Below are 21,440 nucleotides of genomic sequence, written 5' to 3' on the forward strand. Positions count from 1 at the left end.
AGGCTGCCCCGCGGCGCCTGCTGGGCACCTCGCTCTGGCGGTGGAGCCACACCGCCCTGCTGGGGGTTGTGGTCGTGGCACTGGGCGGCCGCCGCGGACGTCGTGGACAAGCCGGCGAGCTCTCTGGGCCCGGAGTGCAAGGGACGCGGGCGGCCTTGTGGAGGGCTGGGCCCTGGGACCTGCGGCGCGGGCGCTGAGCTGGCGGGGCGGGCCGGGTGCGGGCCGTGGCGGCGGCTCCTCGGGAAGGTAAGGGCGGCCGCGGCGAGGGTCCCAGGGGCCTGGCTTGTCGGACCTGGCTTTTATCCGGTGTGCCTGAGCCTGGCAGGACCCCCGGAGCATCACGCCACCTCCCCACCCCTCCTCAGCCTTAGTAGGAGCCCTCGCGATTCCTAGAATTAGTGGAGATACCCGAGCCGTATCCTTGCAAGAAAAGGCTCGGGCGCACCTCACACCACTTGGGGAACGCTGGGCCCTCTCCAGGGGTCCCACGCCTGGCCCGCCATCCTCCTTGCCAGCTTACGTGGCTGGCCTCCAGTGGAGGTTTATAGCCCCTTGTTACAAGGCTGGTGTTTGCTCTCAAGTGCTTAGGTCCTCCTGGGCATGTGAGGTAGACGGAATGGCCATGACCAGTGCGCGCTGTGGGGGAACCCAGCCCTTGGGCTCTGGCCTCTGCCGTCTACAGGGACCAGGCCGTCCTTCTGCGCGGGGAGGCCCATGGCTGCTGCCCGAGTTCACTCTGCCTGCCAGTTCTCCTGGCACCTCGTGTCAGCCAGTGGATCCGCCTGTGACCAAGAAACTAGGCTCTCGCCTAGAGCACTCAACGGAGATGGTCACATCACTCCCAGAAATCTACCACAGCTGGATTAGCCCTGGGGGAATTGGAGGCCTGGTGCTCTGGGGCTAGGGAAGGTGTGTGTGTTGGGGGGAGGGGAGCAGGGGGACTTAGGGGGAGAGATGCACGTCCATGTGAGGGTTGGGTCAAGTAGGTAGGTGTTGAAGTAAAGTGGCCGTCACTCCTCATGCCTCCAGTAAAATGCAGACCTTTTTTTGTTCAGGGAAGGAAGGCCTAGAGTTTACTCCGTCTCCATCCTTGTTCCCTATGCTTGGTGTGTTTGAACAGTGGTATGTTGTCTTTGTCGTATGTCTCTGTTATATATATAAGTAGGTGTCTTCCAGCCCAGTCAAGTGCATTTCGTAGGATGTCAGTTGCTATCGAAAACTATGGTACTTAAACTATAAAATTAAGGCACAAGCAGGGGGTTGATGTGTATGTGTGCTAGTCCTGGGGCTTTCACTCAGGACCTTGGGCTCTGTCCCTGAGCATTTTTTGCTCAAGACTAGCACTCTACCATTTGAGCCATACCCACACTTAGGCATTCTGGTAGTTAATTGGAGATGAGTCTCATAGATTTTTCTGCCCATGCTGGCTTCAAACTGTAAACTTCAGATCTCAACCTCCTGAGTAGCTAGGATTACAGGCGTGAGTCACCAGAGCCTGGTTGGCAGATTCCTTTTGAAAGTGAGTGCAAGCTCCACTGTGGAAAGTGTTTAAGTGCAAGTGGTTTCTGACACACTAAGCTCTTTAAATGCTGGGATTGGGTGTGGGGATTGGGGTGGTTCCCTCCTAATTGGAGTAGCACAAATTCATGTGCCTCTCAATGCATATATGAACCTGTTAGTTACTAAAAGTGAACCAGCTAGTTAATGGTTCTTTGTACTAGTGACTAGCTGGGATTTACTGGAGTGAGATTGTTTTATCCAGTCTTGGTGGAAGTTGTCTAAAGCAGATAGATGTTAGAATTTTATTTGAGTTACTCTCAATCTGCCAGCTTCTGTAGGTAAGACAACTCACATTGAGAGACATGTATTATAGGGTATATAATGTATGTGCTTTAGAGATAGATTTGTTACACTTAATATGTATTTCTCTGGAAAGAAATGTTCTTTAGGTGTCTGAATTACTTTCCCTCATATGCTCAACCCACTCACTCACACCTTCCAGGTGCCTTTTTGGCTTCAGTTTTCAAATAGGGTCTTGCAATTATGTCCCACATGGCCTAGCCAGAGAACCTATTTATGATTTCTGTGTATCTAGGATGACAGGCATGATAATATCACTGTGACTTACTAGACACAACTTAAACTTTTTTTTGAAATACCTTCTTGCTGTATAGCCTGGGTTGCCCTAGAACTCAGTGATCCTTCTGTTTCCATCTCCTGAGTGGTAGGATTACAGTTGCATACCATCATACCTGGCTAGACACAAAATTCCTACATGATGGGCAGTTAATCACCAGAGAGGAAGGTCAGAATAAGTTTTAATTTTAAAAGCAGTTTTAAATTTTTTTTTTTTTTTTTTGCCAGTCCTGGGTCTTGAACTGAGGGCCTGAGCACTGTTTTGGGGCTTTCCCAAGGCTAGAGCTCTACCACTTGAGCCACAGCACTGATTCCAGCTTTTTCTATGTATGTAGTCCGAGGAATTGAACCCAGGTCTTCGTGCATGCTAGGCAAGCACTCTACCACTCTGAATTTTTTGGAAGTAACACTTCAGGTTACTTTGTCCTAAACATCTGTGTCTTAATTTTGTGTTAGAACCTGAATTTGAACTTAGGGCCTGGACATTGTCCCTGAGGGTTTGAGGGTTTTTTTTGCTAGGGCACCATTGCTTGAGTCACAGTTCCAGCTTTATAAGAGTCTCATAGACTTTCCTGCCTGGGCTAGCTTTGAATCTCAGTCCTTAAATCACAGCCTCCTATGTATTGTGAACAACCAGCACCAGGCCCATGTTTAAGTTCAAGTAAGTAAAAATTTATTCTGAAATGAAAACTCTAAGCTTTTCCTAGTAGCATTTCTTTTGCTTTTCATTGGCTTCATATGATGTATAAAGCTAAGGCTATGTATTTTCCCATATTATTTGGAAGTATTTTCTGAGGAGTATCATTTTCAGAATCCCAAGTTGGGTTCTTGAAAACTTATTAGTTCAAGTAAGTTTCTGGGAGAATATGTGCTTTGTTTCTACCTGAATTAAGTGTTTAGGCATTTTGACGGCCATTCTTTTGTTTTACAGGATTAATAACTAATACATAAGACAGAAGAAAAGATGTCATTCCGTAAAGGTATGTTCCAGCTCTTAGTGTTGTTTTTATACTAATCTAAGGCAAAGAGATGTAATGGAGGTTTCTCTTATCTGTTTCAGTAAACATTGTCATCTTGATCTTGGCTGCTGTTCTCTTCTTACTGGTTTTGCATCATAACTTCCTCAGCTTGAGCAGTCTGCTAAGGAATGAGGTTTCAGGTACAGGAACTTTTATTATTGCCCTGTAATCCATTGAGGACTTGTAGCTCCTTGTGTCCCACAGATTAGTCTCTTACTATGTTAAAAGAAAGTTTGCTTCTAGGCCTTAGAATAGTTCAAAGGCATGGTGGGTACTCATTATGTTCTTGGATGCCTTGTACAATATAGTCATTAGCTGAGCCTTTGAGCTGACACAATATTTCTTTCTGTCAAATTCAAGAGCATTAGAGAACTTGTTCACATTTCAGCAGGCTAGGCTTCAGAAGAGGGGCACAGAGCCTAGGCAGGAAAGTCAGAGATTTTTATCTCCAACTAACTAGCAGAAAACCTGAAGCAGCACTGGCACTGGCCTTGAGTTTTTGCTCAGGCCCTGAGTTCAAGCCTTATAGCTAACAACCACCACCACCACAACAAAAAAACCTGCTCTGTCCAGTCTAGCTACTTTCCTTCAACTGCAATTTTCCCTTGAGAAATTACATCAGGAAGAAAGTAGTAACACTATAGAAATCATAAAGGCTTACCAGCTGTTTAAATTATTTATTGTAAGATTATACTGCAAATTGCTTTAGTTGTTCTTTCTGCCCCATCTTAGTATTAAGAAATGTTTGAGGCTTCTGGGTATTGGTCAAAATTGTTTTTGAAGCCAAGCATGGTGGAACATGGCTGTAATTTCAGCACTCAGGACGCTAAGGCAGGAGGAAATTCCAGCCTGGGCTATACAGAGAGACCTTGTCTCAGATAAAATAATCATCAAAAAAACCGAAAGAGTATTTTTAATTGATTAAACCAGAGCAAGAAAAGAAGAATAACTTTCCTCTATCTTTCTTCTAGTGCTGAGAGCATGCTCTTTTTTGTTTTTTTGTTTTTTTGCTTTCTTTTTGATGCTGGAGATTGAATTCCAAGGTCTTATTTATACTCAGCATGAGCTACAGCCCCAGCCCTGATAGCATGTTTCATAATTGTGCATATAGTCAAATATATTTAAAAGCAAAAAACACGATCTGTACTTGCAAGGGCTGGGAAAGTGACTTGGTGGTAGAGTGTTCCCCTAGCATGCATGAAGCCCTGACTTCCATTCCTCTGTACCATATAAAGACAGAAAGCCAGAAGTGGCTCTTGTAGCTCAAGTGGCAGAGCCCTAGTCTTGAGCAAAAGAAGCTCAGGGACAGTGCCCAGGCCCTGAATTCAAGCCCCACAACTGGCAATTTTTTTTTTTTTTTTTTGCCAGTCCTGGGCTTAATCTCAGGGCCTGAGGACTGTCCTTGGACTTTCTCAAGGCTAGAACTCTACCACTTGAGCCTCAGCCCCACTTCTGGCTTTTTCTATGTATGTGGTACCAAGGAATCGAACCCGGGTCTTCGTGCATGCTAGGCAAGCACTCTACCACTAGGCCAAACTCCCAGCCCTGGCAAAAATTTTTTTAAATATATGTTTTTAAATTCACGCTTCTGGTGCAAGTAGTATTCAAGCTTCATAAGGGTACTTTGTTCACTACTTTATCTCCCTTGCCTCAGAATGACAGCTGACCTGTTGGCTATATTCAGTAGTATTTGAGTGAATGACTTTATTGACTCAGGATAACCACTGTAAAAATTTTGGCCTGGTACCAAAAGTACCTGTATGTACTTTTTTCTGAATAGTTGAGATTATACTAAATTGTACATGACTTCTTTTTCCATATGATTTTGTCATAAGCAAATCACCATGATAGTGAAAACTCGTCATAAGTGATTTTAGTACCATAAGATCTTTTGTGTTCAGGGAAATTAACTTCTGGTACAACAGTGCCCATACTTTAAAAATACACACAGAATATATATTTATTATACATAATATAGTATGTAGTATTATATATGTAACTCCCTACTGTATAATTGGGGATACACACACATGTATTTTAGTATGCAACATGTCATACACATTTCTTCTTGTGAGACTCATCAATAAGTCTGAGAATCATTATACCAAAAGGAGAGTTACAGACAATTGTAAAGCAAGCTTAATTTGGTGCCAGTGGTTTATGCCTATAATCCTAGCTTCTCAGGAGGTTGAGATCTGAGGATCACAGTTTGAAGCCAGCCTAGCCAGGAGAGTTCCATGATATTCTTATTTCCAATTAAGCACCAAAAGTGGGGCTTATAGCTCAAGTGATAGAGCATTAGCCTTGAGCAAAAATGTTTCGGACAGCACCCAGTACCCAGGGCCCAAGTTCAAGCCTCAGTACCAGGACAAAAAACAAAAAACAAAACACCAAAAAAAAAAAGGGGAGGGGAGAAGATTATAGAACACTTTCAGATGTGTGCATACACTTTTAAAAATGGGGCTTGAGCTTAGGGTGACTGCTAGACAAGCACTCTCCCACTTGACAGCCCATTTTCCTTATTTTTGTGTAGCTTTACCTTTGCTTGGGGCCAGCTTAAGACAGCTATTTGCATAGCTATATACTACCATTCCTAGATTGTTTTTTGAGCTAAGGTCATTTTTTTTTTTTTTTGCCCATCTCTGCCTCTCTTGTAGCTAGGATTACATGTGTACTATCACATTTGTCTTTCTCTATTTTCTTATCCAGAAACTTCCATTAATTTCATGTCTACTTAGGTTTGAAAAAAAATTACTTCTTGGTTCATAAGTATAGCAAGCTTTCTACCACCTGAGTCATGCCCTTTGATGTTTCCAATTTTGTCCTTAAGAGAAGTAGCAAGATGAATGATTAGGTCAGAAGCCATGTACCCTTTATGATTTTTCATACAACTTGCCACAATACATTTTAGAAAGGTTGTTACATGCCTTTTAAAAATCCGTCTTTTCCAAAAGCTTGGCTACAAATAGAAAAAACATGATGAGGTTGGGCTATACACTAAAATTTAACAAGTTAAATTATTACCATAATCTTCACCATTTCTCCTCCCATGTCTTGGACTCTAACAAAAGCTCATGAGAACCAGGTACCCAGTAGCTTGTGCATTTCACTACAGAGGTCTGATATGTTGTGGATCAAGGTTCAAGGACAAGTCAGGCAGAAAACCCCACACTAAGCTCCTTTTTAAAATAAGCCCAGCAAAAAGCAGAGATGGGAAACCGGGAGTTTGGCCTAGTGGTGGAATGGTTGCCTACCACATATATAGAAAAACCAGAAGTAGGGCTGTGGCTCAAGTAGTACAGCACAAGCCTTGAAGAAAGCCCAAGGACAGTACTCAGGCCCTGAGTTCAGTCCCCAGGGCTGGCAAAAAAAAAAATATCAAAAGATTGTGGCTTGGCTCAAAAGGTAATGTACCAACTATCAAGTGTTAGTCCTTAAGTTCAAAACCCAGTAATGCAAAAATAAAATATGCATGAGTTTGTGTTTGTATCCCAGTGCTTTCCTTTGTTTGCTCTTTTCAGATTCAGGAGTTCTGGGATTTCAGCCTATCGCCTTTGTCCCAAATGCTCCTCGACATCTAGTAGATAGGAAAGGAGAGGAGATTCCTGTGGTCATTGCTGCATCTGAAGACAGGCTTGGAGGGACCATTGCAGCCATAAATAGCATTCAGCACAACACTCACTCCAACGTGATTTTCTACATTGTTACCCTTAACAACACAGTAGACCATCTACGGTAAGCCCTCGCTAATGGATGCTCTTGAGTGGGCCAGCTGCCAATGCATGCACCGTCTTATAGTATATATATGTATATGTTTATGTAATTGAGATTATGTTACACATAGGATGCATGTAAACTATTTTTCCACCTGAGTGTATAGGCATGTCAATGACAACAGAAATTATATAAACAGCTTATGCCAAAAAGTAAATAAACTATCACTGTTCAGTTGCTGTTTCAGCAAGAGGACTGATGGTGTCAAGCTAATGTGGTGTGGTTGTGAGCAAAATACTGATCCAAGTCCTAGCATTAGGGGAATCTTGTAGCTCATTTCCTCTACAATTAGGGAGTAAAAATACCCAACTTAAGAGGTTACAGCAAGTGAAAAAGAAATTATATAGAAAAAATAAAATACTTAGCTGTTGGGCAAGATGGCTTAAGCCTGTAATTCAAGCTAGCGACTTGGGAGGCAGACATCATGGGACTGCAGTTCAAGGCCAGCTGAGGCAAAATGCCTGGGCGTGGTGATATGCACCAGCTTATATGGGAAGCACAATAGCTGGGCTTAGTGGTGTTGCCTCCCAGCAACATGGAGAAGTCACAAGTAGAAGGACCAGCCTAAGCTGGCCTGGATCCTACCTAGAAAATAACTGAATGCTACTTAAATGGTAGAATGTCTGCTGTGCAGAAAAGGGCCAAGTGAGACTGCTCATGCTTTGGTAATAGCTTTGCTTTAAAAGAAAGAAGAGAAAAACACTAAGCAAAAGGAGACTAGAGTGAGGGGGCTTTGTTCACAATCCCCATACTAATGAAAACATACCTAGCACATAGTAATTGCTTAACATTTTTAGTTGTAGTTAATGCAAACGCAATGTGATAGACTCATCTGTGACAGCAAGACAGCAAAGTTTATTGCAAAAAATCAGTTTAACATTATCCATGGTCTTAAACATTGGCTCTCCTCTGGCTGTCTCCATGGTTTGTATTTAGTTTATGAAAGCTACCATAACATTCTCATCCTTGGAAAACTCAAAACCCATAGAAGATTTAGAAACATACTGCATTAAAAACAGGCCACAAAAATGACACTGAGTGCTTCCCCAAATGCTTATTTGAAATAGATAAGAAATGTGTTCTTTAGGTTTCTTACAGTGCTTCAGACTCCACTTGATTATGAATTACTTAAGGTTGTCATGGTGAATTATGTTACTATTTTTTTTTTTTTTTTGCCAGTCCTGGGCTTGAGCTCAGCGCCTGAGCACTGTCCTTGGAATTTCTCAAGGCTAGAGCTCTACCACTTGAGCCTCAGCACCACTTCCGGCTTTTTTCTATGTATGTGGTACCAAGGAATCGAACCCGGGTCTTCATGCATGCTAGGCAAGCACTTTAACCACTAGGCCAAACTCCCGGCCCCTGAATTATGTTATTGTATAGGTAACAGATTGTAGACTGCTTGCTTAGATACCTTTCAGTACCATTGTAATTTGGGGGCAAGTACTGGGTTTGAATTTGCTAAGAACTCCACCTGGTAGACATCCCCCCCCCCCCCGTTGTTTTGATAGGGTCTTGTTCACTTTTGTTTTGTTTTTCCATTTTTGGTGCTGGTCCTAGAGCTTGAAGTCAGGGACTAGACACTGTCCCTAAGCTGTTTTGCTCAAAGCATTCTACTGCTTGAGCCAGGATCATCCTGGAACATAATTTTCTTGGATACACTTCCTAGATGCTCGAATGAGTCCCATGCCATTGCCCAGCTTTTTTTCTGGGGGCAGGGGGCAAAATTTTGAGTTATCCATGTGTTGGTGGGATATTCTCAATTTTTGGTTTTCTACCAGAATTTTAGTGTATCTACCAGTCAAGTCAGAGAAGACTGGCAGGAATACCCGCATATCAGGACAAGAAACCAAGGAAGGAACATGGAAGTATCTGAGGTTTCTAATAGTATGTCCTCTTTAGCAAATAGAAAGGCTATGGCTTGGAATTATGACAAAGCTGAAATGTAGCCCTTTTTCATCAGGTCCTGGCTCAACAGTGGTTCCCTGAAATACATCAAGTACAAAATTATCAATTTTGACACTAAACTTTTGGAAGGGAAAGTAAAGGAGGATCCTGACCAGGGGGAATCTATGAAACCGGTGAGTTCCATGAATCTCTTTGTATTTGGGCATAGTTTATACTAGGAGCATAGTACAATTCAGTCCTTGGGACCAAATCCAGGTGGTGCTAGGAATGCTACAGTTTTCTTCTGCAAGGCCTGATAATGTCTTAGTAGCTTCTCTTAAATAAAAGCATAACTACTCGGTCCTATGTCAATGCTTCTTTTTTTTCCCAGTTGACCTTCGCAAGATTCTACTTGCCAATACTGGTTCCCAGTGCGAAGAAGGCCATATACATGGATGATGATGTGATTGTTCAAGGTACTAAAAGATGGGAGGGGAAGTGGCACTGTGACTCAGTGGTAGAAAGAGCACAGGGACAAAGCCCAGGCCCAGAGTTCAAGTCTCAAAAGATGGGAGGAACAGGGAATCTCAAGGGAGTTGGGAAAGTCTTTCTTAAAACCTTACCTATTTCAGGTGACATTCTTGCCCTCTACAATACACCACTGAAGCCAGGACATGCTGCTGCATTTTCAGATGATTGTGATTCAACCTCCACTAAAATTCTCATCCGTGGAGCAGGGAACCAGGTATAACTCTAATGTGGGCTGAGAGTTTGGCCTAGTGGTAGAGTGCTTGCCTAGCATGCACGAAGACCTGGGTTCGATTCCTTCGTACGACATATATAGAAAAAGGCACCCTTGAGCTGAAGAGCTCAGAGACAGTGCCCAGGCCCAGAATTCAAGCCCCAGGACCCACCAAAAAAAGAATCCAGTCCATGTTGGACCCCAGTCCAACTCCGTAGTTTCCAGCGTCACTTTTGTTAGTAACCCACAAGATTATTTTTCTTTACTAGGTAGAAAACTATTTTTGTTCCTGTTTGTGTTCTTAGTACAATTACATTGGCCATCTTGACTATAGAAAGGAAAGAATTCGTAAGCTTTCCATGAAAGCCAGCACATGTTCCTTTAATCCTGGAGTTTTTGTTGCAAACCTGACAGAATGGAAGAGACAGAATATAACTAGCCAGCTGGAAAAATGGATGAAACTCCATGTAGAGTAAGTATGTAACCAGAATTATCAAATCTTTGAACTCCAGTTTCAACTAACAGGATTTGATCAGTACTGTTCACTAACATTTGTTGTCTGCTCCACCAAGAGAGGGACTCTACAGAACACTGGCTGGCAGCATTACAACACCTCCGCTGCTTATTGTATTTTATCAACAGCACTCTACAATTGACCCTATGTGGAATGTCCGCCATCTTGGTAAGTCCAAGTAACATCAGGAATTACTATGTAAAGGCAGGCCCATCTTGGGCAGGAAGTGTAGTGGTAGAGTGCTTGTCTAGCATACACAAAGCTCTGGGTTCATTTCTCAATATAACATACATAGAAAAAGCCAGATGTGGCCTTGTGGCTCAAGTGGCAGAGTGCAAGCCTTGAGAAAAAGTGCACAGACCCTGGGTTCAAGCCTCAGTATGGAGGCCAAAGCAACAAAAAACAAAACAAAAAAAAAAAACAGGATCATCTTGAGATGCAAAATAGGCATTTAAATTTTCTGTATCATAGTATGGCTGCCTTCTGACTGATACAATCACACTGTTCTTTCTCTTAAATTGTAAGGTTCCAGTATTGGAAAACGATATTCGCCCCAGTTTGTAAAGGCTGCCAAGTTACTCCATTGGAATGGACATTTTAAACCATGGGGAAGAACTGCTTCATATCCTGACATATGGGAAAAATGGTTTATTCCAGACCCCACAGGTAAATTCAGCCTAATCCGAAGACATACGGAGATGTCAAACATAAAGTAAAAGAGAATTTAAATTATGACCATTTCTCAGGAAGTCCTGTTGGATCTATGTGTGGGAAGTAACAGATGTTAGGCTTCCAAGCCTACCTGTAGCAGTACACAAATGAGATGTTTCAGATATCAAATTGCCCTGTTTGGCATAGACTGTCTCCATCTGCCTCACCAAGTGTTTGTTTACCACAGTGTTCACTGACCAGAAGAATGGACTAAGGCTGGTACAGCTAGTTCAAAACTGCTGCTTAGTCTTGGTTTTGTAACCTGTGGCTTCATCTGTAAATAAAACCTACAATTTTTTCAGTAGATACTCTGGCTTCTCTTGTTACTGTAAGGAGTGGATTTTTTTTTTTACAGAAGACACTTGTTAAATGGTTTTAAGTGTTTAATGTATACACACCATAATCCACATTCACGAAATTACAGCCATGTCATATAAAAACTGACATTACATAGAGAACATTTTAGCAGTGTGCTTGAAATGTTAAAATTTCTTTTCCTGGAGCATAGTAGAGATGGCTAAAATCCCAACACTCATTTACAGGTAGAAACATTACAAATTGAGGAAACCCTAGGCTACAGTCTCAAAAAAAAATTAAGACTATAAGCCAAGCCCCAGTACAGTCTACCTGCTTATAATTTTAGGTGCTGTGCAGGCTGAGAACTAGGAGATCATGATTTGAATTAATCTCTGAAAGGAAAACTATGGTTGTTTATATATAATCTGTGCTGAAGTCATAAGCATCATCCTCTTTAGTAATTTTATCTAAAACAAAAGATCTTGTAGCAGATGGTTCATCTAAATTGGGGAAAAATAAAATGACATTTTATTTATTTGTTTTTAAAAAAGGAACCAATTTGTACCATGGGCTGCTTTCTCTTCCCCTTCACTCACCTGCTGTAGATTTTTTAGGCAGTAGTTCCTCTGTTATCTCTTGGGCCGGTGACTTGTTTGGTATCTTTTCCTGTGAGGCAGAGAAATGTTAAATTATTGGCAGTTCTTAGTCTCATCTGTACTAATTTGTATTTTAAAAAAAGAATTAAGCGTCCTGGAGGAAGGTATACATCATGAGTAACTCCAGGCTAATGATAAACCATCTCAAATATCTAAGTTATATAGTGCTTTTTTAAGCTGATCGTTAAATTTTTTGTTGTTGTTGTCTCTAGCCCCCTCACATAGCATTTATACCACCAAAATTTGAGCTTACATCAACATCTTCATTGTGCACACTTTCCTGGTCGCTGACCATGGTATCATCCTTCTGCCTGCTCCCTTTCTGCTTTGGCAATTCTTCAGGTATATCCTTTTCCTCTGCTACTCCATTTGTTAAACCCGAAGACCAGAAAAGGATGCTATTGGCTAAACTAGGGCTCCTGATGGCTAGGAAAGGTACAAAGTCCACATAAATAAGTAAAATCTACTCTGTCAGCAGATAGTAACAGCAGTGAAACACAAATCTCACCTTGTACACTTTTTGCATTGTTCTTTTCTAGTTCTTCCAGATCAAAACCTTTTCTCATGTTTGTCACAATATTCTCATTAAAATGTGGAGAAAGTGTCCAGGATGCAGGAGGGTGGCAATAGTAAGCTAATGATGCACTGGTATTAAAACAGTTATCTGTCAAAAACAATTCTTTTACTCTGGGTGGCCACCAAAATGCCCCCCCCCCAAAAAGAAGCCTTACCCTGTCCACTCAGACCACAGAACTTTAGCAGCAGCTTCAATGTTGAAGCCTCCACCTTTTTGGTGCAGACCTCTTCTCTGAGCAAGCGTGGTAAAAAACTCCTCAGGATTCTTATAGTTTGGGACATTGTACTTTAGGACTACCTTAAAAATAAAACATATTTGTAATTTATCTGCTATAGTGTACATAATAGAAATTAATGGATGTTTACAGTGGAAATTGGTGATGACAAGCTGGGAGTCCTTTTACCTGCCGAGCATCAGCCTGGGATAAGATGGCACTGGCAAATTCCACTGGTTTTAGCAATTCAATGCTTGTTGGACTCCGAAGAGCAAGTGCGGTAGAGGAGTTAAGTGGTGAGACAATGAAACTTGGACTGTCTATGACAGTGATCTGTTTGTCCAAGGGGACAACCTGCATGTTTCTGAAACAATAGAATTATTAAATAGCACCTTGTTTATATGGAGGGCAAGAAACATTAACATGAAGCTCAGGGTTGGATTGAACAAACTCAACACAGCGAGTCAGATCCAATTTATCATCATTTGCTTCATGATTATATGACAGTCCCTCAACATTCTCTACCTGGAAAACATCTACTCATTTCCCAAAGCCAGACCCAAACTTACTTTTTTCAACTTTGTCCTTGCCAGGCAGGTGTTCTTTACACTTGAGCCACATTCCCACCATTTACAAGACAATGATCCCAGCTAAGATTGCTTGCTCTAAGATTGCTTGCTACTATTTAAGCTATACAACCAGGCTCCTTCCCCCTTTAAAGAACTTGTCATCTTTCTGCTTCTTAAGTTGCTGGGATTACAGTTGCACACGATTTCCAGCTTTAGTTTTTAAGACTGGGGACGGAACCTAGGAACTTATATATTTTAGGCAAGAGTTCTCTTCCACGTGAGTAATGATAGCTTCAATTTTTATTTTTAATTTATTTTTCAAACTAAATTGTGGGCAGCCAAATCTATTACTAGCTGTTCACTTTAAAACACTAGAAGAAATGGCTTTCCACAAGACACCAAAGTAAAATCTTATCTGTAATTAAAGAAATTTGAAATTATTAAATAGCTCAATTTACCTTGTAAGCCCCATGGCTATACCAACATTACAGATCCCTTCTTGTTTCAAGCTATTAATGATGCTGCTTTTCCCCACATTTGGGAAACCTACAAATAAATGGAAATTTACATGTTTGAAAATTATAAATTTTCCACCGCAAAATTCTATTTGTATTGGATCTTCATTTCATCCCAATCATAAGGTGTCTCCATCCCAATACTGGGGGTTTAAATTCAGGTCCAAACACTCTTGCTCGCCACCACTTCCAGTTACTACTGGAAAGACTCTCATCTGATCTTCCCAGGCTGGCTTCAAACCTTGCACTCTCAGATCTGTCACCTGAGCAGCTAGAATAAAAGCTATGAGCCACAGGCACCCAGCAGCTCCTTCATTTCTTGCACAATCACTTGTGATAGGACGAGAAAAACTTAAACCAAGAATATACATATATTCATTTGTGGAGCTGGGGATCAAATCCAGTACCTCATTAATGTTAGGCAAACATTGCACACACAACGGATCTACACGCCAGTTACTAAAAGTCTGAAAGTCTTAGAAATTCTTGCCAGGTGCTGGTGGGGTGACTCACAACTGTAATTCTAGTTACCCAGGAGCCTGAGAAAAATCCATGAGACCCTTCTTTCCAATAAATTATTTAACAACAACAAAAAATACAGAAGTAGATGGGTGGCTCAAATGGTAGAACTTTAGTTTTAAGCAGAAAACCTCAGGAGCAGTACCCAGTCCCAGGATTAATGGGAGGAAGGGCGCAAAGGGGAAGGAGTTATGGGGAGGGTTGGGAAGAATCAACTTCAGTGTCTAATCCTAACAAAGAAATGAGTCTGATAGCAATTAACTTTTATTTCCTTTTGTGCCTGTCCTGGGCAATATAAGCTTTTTTTCCCCCCTTCAAGTTAAACGTTTTACCACTTGAGACAAGCTCCACTTTTAAATCCTTGGTTTCACAATAAGTATTCTCATTTAGCCTGGGAAAAATCCTTGGCACAAACAGTTAAACTCACCAATCACTCCAACTTGAATAGCTCTGCCATAGGTCTCCTGCAAACCTCCAAGAAGTTTCCAAAGGCTCTCTCTGCCAAAGCAGACCTTGCTTTTGAGTGGAGCAATTTTTCTCTTTACCTCCAAAACATTAAAATTCCAAATACATTAGATTAATTACTGTGTTAACTTTCATCAAGCACCAGAGACTAGCTATTAAAACAATTATCTTTCAGGTCATGGCTAGATGAAATCAGAGTTGGATCTTACTATTTTTCACTTTTTAGAAAATCAATTTTTTGTTACACATCCTATTTCAACCATCCAAAATCTGAAAGAACCACATTCCTCATCATTAATAGTAAAAATATATACCTTGGTTATTTTTTTTCCCCTCTGAATTGTTGAAGCTTTAAACACCACTGTTGGCAGTTCTTTATGCAGGTAATTTAGCCAGTTCTCTAAATTCTCCTTTGGTACTAGATCTAATAGGAATCAAAGATAAGACAAATGGCTTTAAGTCAGTCATTTTTGTCAAAAACAGATTTGACTATCATTCACTTTTCCCCAGGTTGTCCTCCCTAAAAGAAATTTAAGCACAAAATAGGAATAGGGTAAATTTCCCATTACGCTGCCCAAACAAGGTCAACGTCAATGCTACATATGTATATTTTAATTGGTACATCAATTCCTGTATTATAACCCTACAGCTGTTTTCTGGATTTACCATCAGCTAAAAACAGTATTTCCTGACTTTTCATTTTATCCCCATTCTGTGAAACAAATCTGTATTTGTCACACAAATTCTCTGACTAATACTTAACACTTGTCAGATGGCAGAATCTGGCACATCATCATCACTTTCTAATGAAAGTAAAACTTCATGGCAAAGAGATTATAACTAACATGGCTTAAAGTGTCAAGTACTGAACGACAAACAAAATGCCCCACTCCTAGAATCCCCACCTGAAACCCAGCACTGTTTTTGGCAAACAAGAGCGCATACACTTGTTTGTTGAGGTCAGAGTTGGATCTTATCAGTCTTCAGTGATAGTCAAGACTGCTCAGATGTTTTCCTCATACCTCAATCAGTGCACACAAGGACTCAAAAAAGATCCCTTTTTCTTACCTGATTTATTTAATACAAGTACTAGCTTTTTAAATCCATTCTGAAGAATGGCCTCTTCTACCTGAGGACACCTGCAACCAAGAGGATCTCTGGCATCCAGTACCTCCAACAGAACATCTGAAATCTCAATTATCTGTCAAAGAAAATCACAAAAGCATTCCTGTGGGAACATTCAAATTTATCCCTCTGGTATCTACTTGACATCGGCAACAAGGTGAGTTCAGAGTTGGATCTCATATCTTCATTTTGGTGTGAAGAATGTTAGCACTCATCATTTCTCACAGGAAAGTAAAAACATGGAGCATTTTAGAAGCCTCTGATATACATAGGTTTACAAATGTAAATAACCCAAATTGAATGCATAATCCACCCACAGTGAAATTATACAGTTCAATAACCTTGACTTTGCAGAGAGGTATGAGGAACAATTATACCAAAAATATATCACCTACTTCCTCAATTCATTTTCAGTTTCCTCCTTTACAAGGCTGGTATCATGATATGAAATAACATACACTGATTTTCAAAACCTCATCATTTTATTAGACACTGACCTAGACTGTGATACCTTTTTAAGTTCCTGACAGTGTAGCTTCTTTGGATTCTGTTTGGTCAACTTGGCTTTCTTAGTTTTGCACTGTTCAAATTCCTAAAAGGATATAAAAGAGGGGAAAAATACAAAACAGGGATACAGCAGTTATATGTTGTATCTTTACATTTCTTTCTTTTTTGGGGCCAATCCTGATGCTTGAATTCAGGGCCTGGAGACTATCCCTGAGCTTCACAAGTTTTGCTCAAGGCTAGCACTCTACCACTTGAGACACAGTGCCACTTTTCTGTTTCTGTGGTACTGAGGAATTGAACCCAGGGTTTCAGTCATGCTAAGCAAGCCCTCTACCACTAAGCCACATTCTCAGCCCTGAAGTATATTTATTTTTCATTCAGTCTTTGGGCTTGACCTTAGGGCCTGGGCACTGTCCTTGAGCTTTCTCAAGGACACTGCTCTACCACTTGAGCCACAGTACCACTTCCACCTTTTTATGTGTATGTGATAACGAGGAATTGAACTCAGGGTTTCATGCATGCTAGGCAAACACTCTACCACTAGGTCACACTTGTGGCCCACTTTACATTTCTTTACAGCTAGAGTCTGAGGGCTGCATTTGGTGGCACACCTCTGTAATCCCAACTGTTTGGGAGGCATAGGTAGGAGGACAACTTGGGAAAATATGCTTTTTTTTTGGGGGGGGGAGGGAGGGCAGTTGTGGGACTTAACCTCTGGACCTGGGCAATGTCCCTCAGCTCTTCAGCTCATGGCCACCTCCCTACCCCTTAAGCCACAGCACCACTTCCAATTTTCAGGGGTTAATAAGCGTCTCATGGACTTTAGTACCCGGGACTGGCTTTGAACTATGATACTCCAATCTCAGTCTCCTGAGGAGCCACCATGCCTAGCTAGGGCAAATATTCTTAACAATATCTGAAAAATAAATGAAAGCAAAAAGGGACAGGTGTGGCTTCTAAAGCACTTGCCTTGTACATGTTAAAGGCCCAAAATTCAAACCCCATCTAGTGCATTCCTTGCCAAAGAATCTAAACTAATTTTTGTTCTTCCCAAAGCCCACTAGACTATGTGTATGTTTTTCTTTCTGTCTCAGAACTCACCTTCCACTTTTAGGATGCAAACTTACCTCCTCAGACTTCTCATTCACTGGCTTATCATCAGAGTTAGTTTCAAGTTTCCTTTTTATTCCTTGCTCTTTCTGTCTATCAAGTTTCTGTTGCTGTTTTAGTTCTTCAAGCTGTGTTCAAATGGTAAGAGAAATGAGCCAATGACTTTACCTCAAAAAATACACACCTACACATGATTACTGAAAGTTTCAGCTAACTTACCAGCTGTTTCTTTAGCTCAGCCTCCCGAAGAACAGCCTCTTTAAAAGGAGCACTATTTGGAACTCCTAAGTCTTTCTTTGGTTTCTTGTGACCCCGTTTTTTAGCTTCTTTCCTTAATTTTCGATGGTGTTCTCTAATCTATTAGAAAGAAACCATTCTGTAAAAATGTCTTCTTTTTAAGTAGGAGTAAATTATCTAACTGTGAATGAGAAAAATGGGGCTTTATTTGACACCATAAAGCATGTATAAATAAAGCTACAAGAAAATAACATTAAAAAGTTGCTTCTCCCACATGCTAGTAACTGTAATGTTAGCCACTCAGAAGGCCGAGATCTAAAAATTGAGCCAGCAGAAGCAGAAAGTCTATGAGTTTCTCATCTCCAATTACCCTCTAAAATGCCAGAAGTGAGGCTGTGGGGAAAAAGCTAATGGTGCTTAGGGACTCAGTTCAACCTCAATATCACCCCCTTCCCTTTGCAGAAGCTTTATCATATTAAGTTCACAGTCCCATAGCCAGGTTAATGTACTCCTACTTCTAAAGCTCCAATTCCTGTGCACCTATCTAGCCAATCCCTTTGGCATCAATTTAGTCATACCTTCAGAGAAGAAATTAGAAATCAGTTCAGCGATGTATTTGGTATGACGCTCAACAACAAAACTTACCTTCTTTTTAATTTTATACCGCTTATGGCAGGTCATTCGTTTACTTGCTTTCTTCAACTCTGTAGATATTTTTCAAAAAATAGACCAGACACAAGTGAATGATCTGTATATGGTTTTCGATGATTACATTGTGCCACTATGTAACATTCGTTTTTGAATTGTGAGGTGTTCAATACAAACACGAATGTCACTTTCCCCACCAGGAGCCTTCCCCGATTAGAAAGGGATCAAGCAGAGGCGATGAATCCCGAACTACGGCCACTCGTGTTAAACACGTCAGGGAGGCGGCTCACTGCTACGGCCCCGAAGCAAAATTCGGCCTCAAATCAGGTTCCGGGGGGGGGGGATCAGAAAACCCCGGCCTGGTGTTCCCCACCCTCCCGGTGTTCCCACTACGAAGGAAATCCGAGGTTAAGCCGGATCGGCGAAGCGCCCGTGCCGTCCAACCCAACAGAGCGTGGCCTGCTCCGTATTCCACAGCCTACCTACGCAGAGCCCAGGCCGAAGAGCGCCCCATGCGTTCCCCACTCCCAGAAACCAATGGATACAGGAGCTCTCTAAGCTCGCCCCCGGACCCCACTCACTCGGCCGCTTCATGATGGCTGTGAAGTCCGCAGCAGCACGAGAAGCAACCGCGAAGATGTTACCCCGCTGGCGCCACGTGCGAACTAAGGCTGGAGAGGAACGTCACGCACTCACGCTACTGCCGTCAAGTGCGGCTCCGTCCTTCCGCGTGCACGCGCACGTACTGTCGCGCAGAGTCGGGGTCGCTTGGCGGCCAAGGGCTGGTTTTGCGGCGGCACTGGGAGGGGTGAGGGTTGTGAGGGCGGCGGGTGCCGGAGCGACGGCAGCGGCCGCGACCAGAGGAGCAATAGTAGCAGCCGTGGCGGCCACGGGGCGGGGCGCGGCGGTCGGTGACCGCGGCCGGGGCTGCAGACGGCGGAGCGGCTGGGTAAGGTCGGGTCCGGGGCGGGCGGGACTATTCCCCTTCGGCCAGTTGCCGGGCCTTTGTGTGGGCCCGGACGAGCGGGAGCTTCGGCGGAGGCCCCGCCCTGGTCGTGGGGACGCGCCGGTCGGGCCGGGCGCGGGGCGGGGCGCGGTGGCGGGCCTCGAGATGGGCCCAGCAACCTAGCCGCACCTGCCGGCCGGGACAAAGGCGCGCCGCGGCCCGGAAACTCCCCGCGCTGCTCTTTCCCGCTCGTCGCGGGGCAGCTTCGCAGCTGTCAACGTTTCCCTTAGTCTCCCAGACCAGTGACAGGTCGGCAGAGTCCGTCCTGTCCGCGGCCGCTCGGGGCCTCCTTTTTTGTTGTTGCTTTTGGATTCCACACGAACTCTTAATAATGCTTTTTCCTGCTCAACGTATGATTTTGTTCACGCTTGGTATTTTTTTTTATTAATGGGACTTATATTTAATAGAGGAGAGAGAGCTCGGCTTCTCAACTGCGGCACCACGGAGAATCGGGGTTTTCAAAACTACCTATTTCCTGGTTTTGAAACATTTTCCCAAGTTTGTTTGTTGTTGTTTTTTAAACTTTCTAAAAGGGAAGGGTAGTTTTGATAGTATAAGAAAGTAATTTTGTTATAAACCATAGCAAGGGTAGAAAAAGTAGCAAAAATATGGAAGAAATGTCGAATGGAGTAGTAAAAATGTAGGAGAGATCCTGAAAAGCAAATGACAAACAGAAAAGTGGATGTAAAATCGTTAACAATAAATATGGAAGCATGTGTTGGAATAAAATATTTTAACCTGGACTCCTCAAAATTGATTTTGGGTACTTTCCCTCCTGTTTAGTGGTATACTTTTTTTCAGATTATCATTAGAAAGCATGTTGTACTCAATGCAAATATTAAGAATCTGGTTTTTGCTGTAATTGTATTTCGGGTTTGAAGATCTCAGAAGGAATACTGGAAAGTATCTGAAAGTATTTCGCATTAAAACAGTAACAATTATGTTTGATAATGAATGGGAGACCCTTGCCTACTTTCTTTGTTTTCAGGAGTGTACAAAAATATTTCAACAATAGTTTACGGTAATGCTCTAGTAAATTGTAATGTATCTATATAGCAGACTTATCAAACAAGTGGAAGAATATTTATTTGGAAAAGTTGCTGAGTTTAATTTTTTCCAGTGTGGCTTGAACTCAGGGCCTGAGCACTGTCCCTGGGCTTCCTCAAGACTAGAGCTCTACCACTTGAGCCAGCCACAGCACCACTTCCAGCTTTTTTCTATGTATGTGGGACCCAGGAATCGAACCCAGGTCTTCGGGCATGCTAGACAAGCACTCTAACACTAGGCCAAATTCCTGGCCCCATAATTTGGTTTTTAAACCACGTACATGTGTGTGCGTGCGCGCGCGCGCGCGTGTGTGTGTGTGTGTGTGTGTGTGTGTGTGTGTGTGTGTGTTATTACTGGGGTTTTAACTTAGGACATTGTGCTTGCTAAGCGCATCCTTTACTATTTGAGCCATGCCCCCAGCCCTTTTTATCGTGTTTATTAGTAATAATTTTTAAAAAGATAATCATAAGGCATAAATATAACAGTCTCTGGATTATAGTTGCCTTTTTTTCTGTCTTGAGTCTTCTGTTTTCCAAGAGTTTTGTTTTAAATGTGTTACAAACTAAACATCACTAGAAAAACGGAGAATACTAAATGTTTGTAAACTTAAAAAAATGGCTGTACTGTGTATTCTTGTTGGACATTACAAAATATTTTTCATAGCCTACTATGTATTAACTGTCAAACACTGGAATTTGCAACTGTAAACAAGCCCATCTTAAAACCTGAAATTGCACTCTTGAATCTTTTTCTTTCTGAAAAGTTAAAAAAAAAAATGCTGACAGGATGCCTGTAGGTCTTTGAAACAACAGATTGGAAAATCTCAGACCTCACTTAAGTTCATTTTCAGTACATTTCCCTAAAAGATAAAAGTGGGTAGCCAGCCTGTAACCTAGCACTATTCTATACATTCAGATTGGGGGGAAAAAAAGGAGAACCCTGTTTTTGTGCCCAGGAAGTATGTAGTCTTAGAGTTGTGCCTTGAAGTTTCAAAGACTTTTCATATATGTAGTCTTGTCAGCAATCCAAATGATGTGTGTGCGTGTGTGTGTGTGTGTGTGTGTGTGTGTGTGTGTGTGTGTGTATGTATGTGTATTTCCATTTTCAAGTTAGAGATGGAGCAGATCTGAGAAGTTATAACTCAGGCAACATCAAATAGATAACTAGA

The 21,440-nt window shown here is 42.1% G+C and overlaps 3 protein-coding genes and 3 non-coding genes across 41 annotated transcripts in view; 2 read left to right on the forward strand and 4 right to left on the reverse strand.

Moving 5' to 3' along the window:
* Window positions 1-24: 24 nt before the first annotated feature.
* On the forward strand, window positions 25-11,084 carry Glt8d1 (glycosyltransferase 8 domain containing 1). 3 transcript variants are annotated; one of them, XM_090321468.1, is made up of 10 exons: window positions 25-246; window positions 3,068-3,116; window positions 3,197-3,295; window positions 6,677-6,890; window positions 8,890-9,007; window positions 9,205-9,289; window positions 9,446-9,558; window positions 9,861-10,027; window positions 10,128-10,237; window positions 10,595-11,084. In XM_090321468.1, the coding sequence occupies exons 2-10, from the start codon at window positions 3,101-3,103 to the stop codon at window positions 10,783-10,785; spliced, it is 1,113 nt and encodes a 370-aa protein (XP_090177594.1). In that variant the 5' UTR covers window positions 25-246; window positions 3,068-3,100; the 3' UTR covers window positions 10,786-11,084. The 3 variants fall into 3 exon arrangements, with proteins under 3 accessions (XP_090177594.1, XP_090177612.1, XP_090177604.1); XM_090321486.1 differs by having other exon boundaries at window positions 33-114; XM_090321478.1 differs by lacking the exon at window positions 25-246 and adding an exon at window positions 664-909.
* Window positions 11,085-11,150: 66 nt separating this feature from the next.
* Gnl3 (G protein nucleolar 3) lies at window positions 11,151-18,921 on the reverse strand. Its single transcript, XM_090321456.1, has 15 exons — window positions 18,801-18,921; window positions 18,217-18,275; window positions 17,554-17,691; window positions 17,352-17,462; window positions 16,229-16,309; window positions 15,661-15,793; window positions 14,907-15,016; window positions 14,555-14,672; window positions 13,552-13,639; window positions 12,714-12,888; window positions 12,465-12,607; window positions 12,242-12,378; window positions 11,987-12,159; window positions 11,674-11,743; window positions 11,151-11,577 (listed from the first exon to the last, which is right to left on the reverse strand). The coding sequence occupies exons 1-15, from the start codon at window positions 18,811-18,813 to the stop codon at window positions 11,492-11,494; spliced, it is 1,635 nt and encodes a 544-aa protein (XP_090177582.1). The 5' UTR covers window positions 18,814-18,921; the 3' UTR covers window positions 11,151-11,491.
* Window positions 12,945-13,021, reverse strand: LOC150066525 (small nucleolar RNA SNORD69). The gene has a single exon (XR_016534665.1). It is a non-coding gene; the product is annotated as a small nucleolar RNA SNORD69 (small nucleolar RNA).
* On the reverse strand, window positions 14,773-14,857 carry LOC150066526 (small nucleolar RNA SNORD19B). Its single transcript, XR_016534686.1, has one exon. It is a non-coding gene; the product is annotated as a small nucleolar RNA SNORD19B (small nucleolar RNA).
* LOC150066527 (small nucleolar RNA SNORD19) lies at window positions 15,540-15,617 on the reverse strand. The gene has a single exon (XR_016534664.1). It is a non-coding gene; the product is annotated as a small nucleolar RNA SNORD19 (small nucleolar RNA).
* Window positions 18,922-19,005: 84 nt separating the features above from the next.
* The window catches only part of Pbrm1 (polybromo 1), a 99,620-nt gene continuing 97,185 nt past the window's right edge, over window positions 19,006-21,440 (forward strand). For 33 of the 34 annotated variants that reach the window (XM_090321174.1, XM_090321274.1, XM_090321284.1 and 30 more), the window contains exon 1: window positions 19,006-19,168. The gene's annotated coding sequence lies outside the window, so the exon portion shown is untranslated. Of the gene's footprint in view, window positions 19,169-19,556; window positions 19,576-21,440 lie in introns of those variants that run through there. The other variant, XM_090321180.1, reaches the window with a different exon arrangement.

Source organism: Megascapheus bottae, chromosome 2 (assembly GCF_031878675.1).
Source record: "Megascapheus bottae isolate mThoBot1 chromosome 2, mThoBot2.hap1, whole genome shotgun sequence".
In the NCBI taxonomy this organism is placed as follows: Eukaryota; Metazoa; Chordata; class Mammalia; order Rodentia; family Geomyidae; genus Megascapheus; species Megascapheus bottae.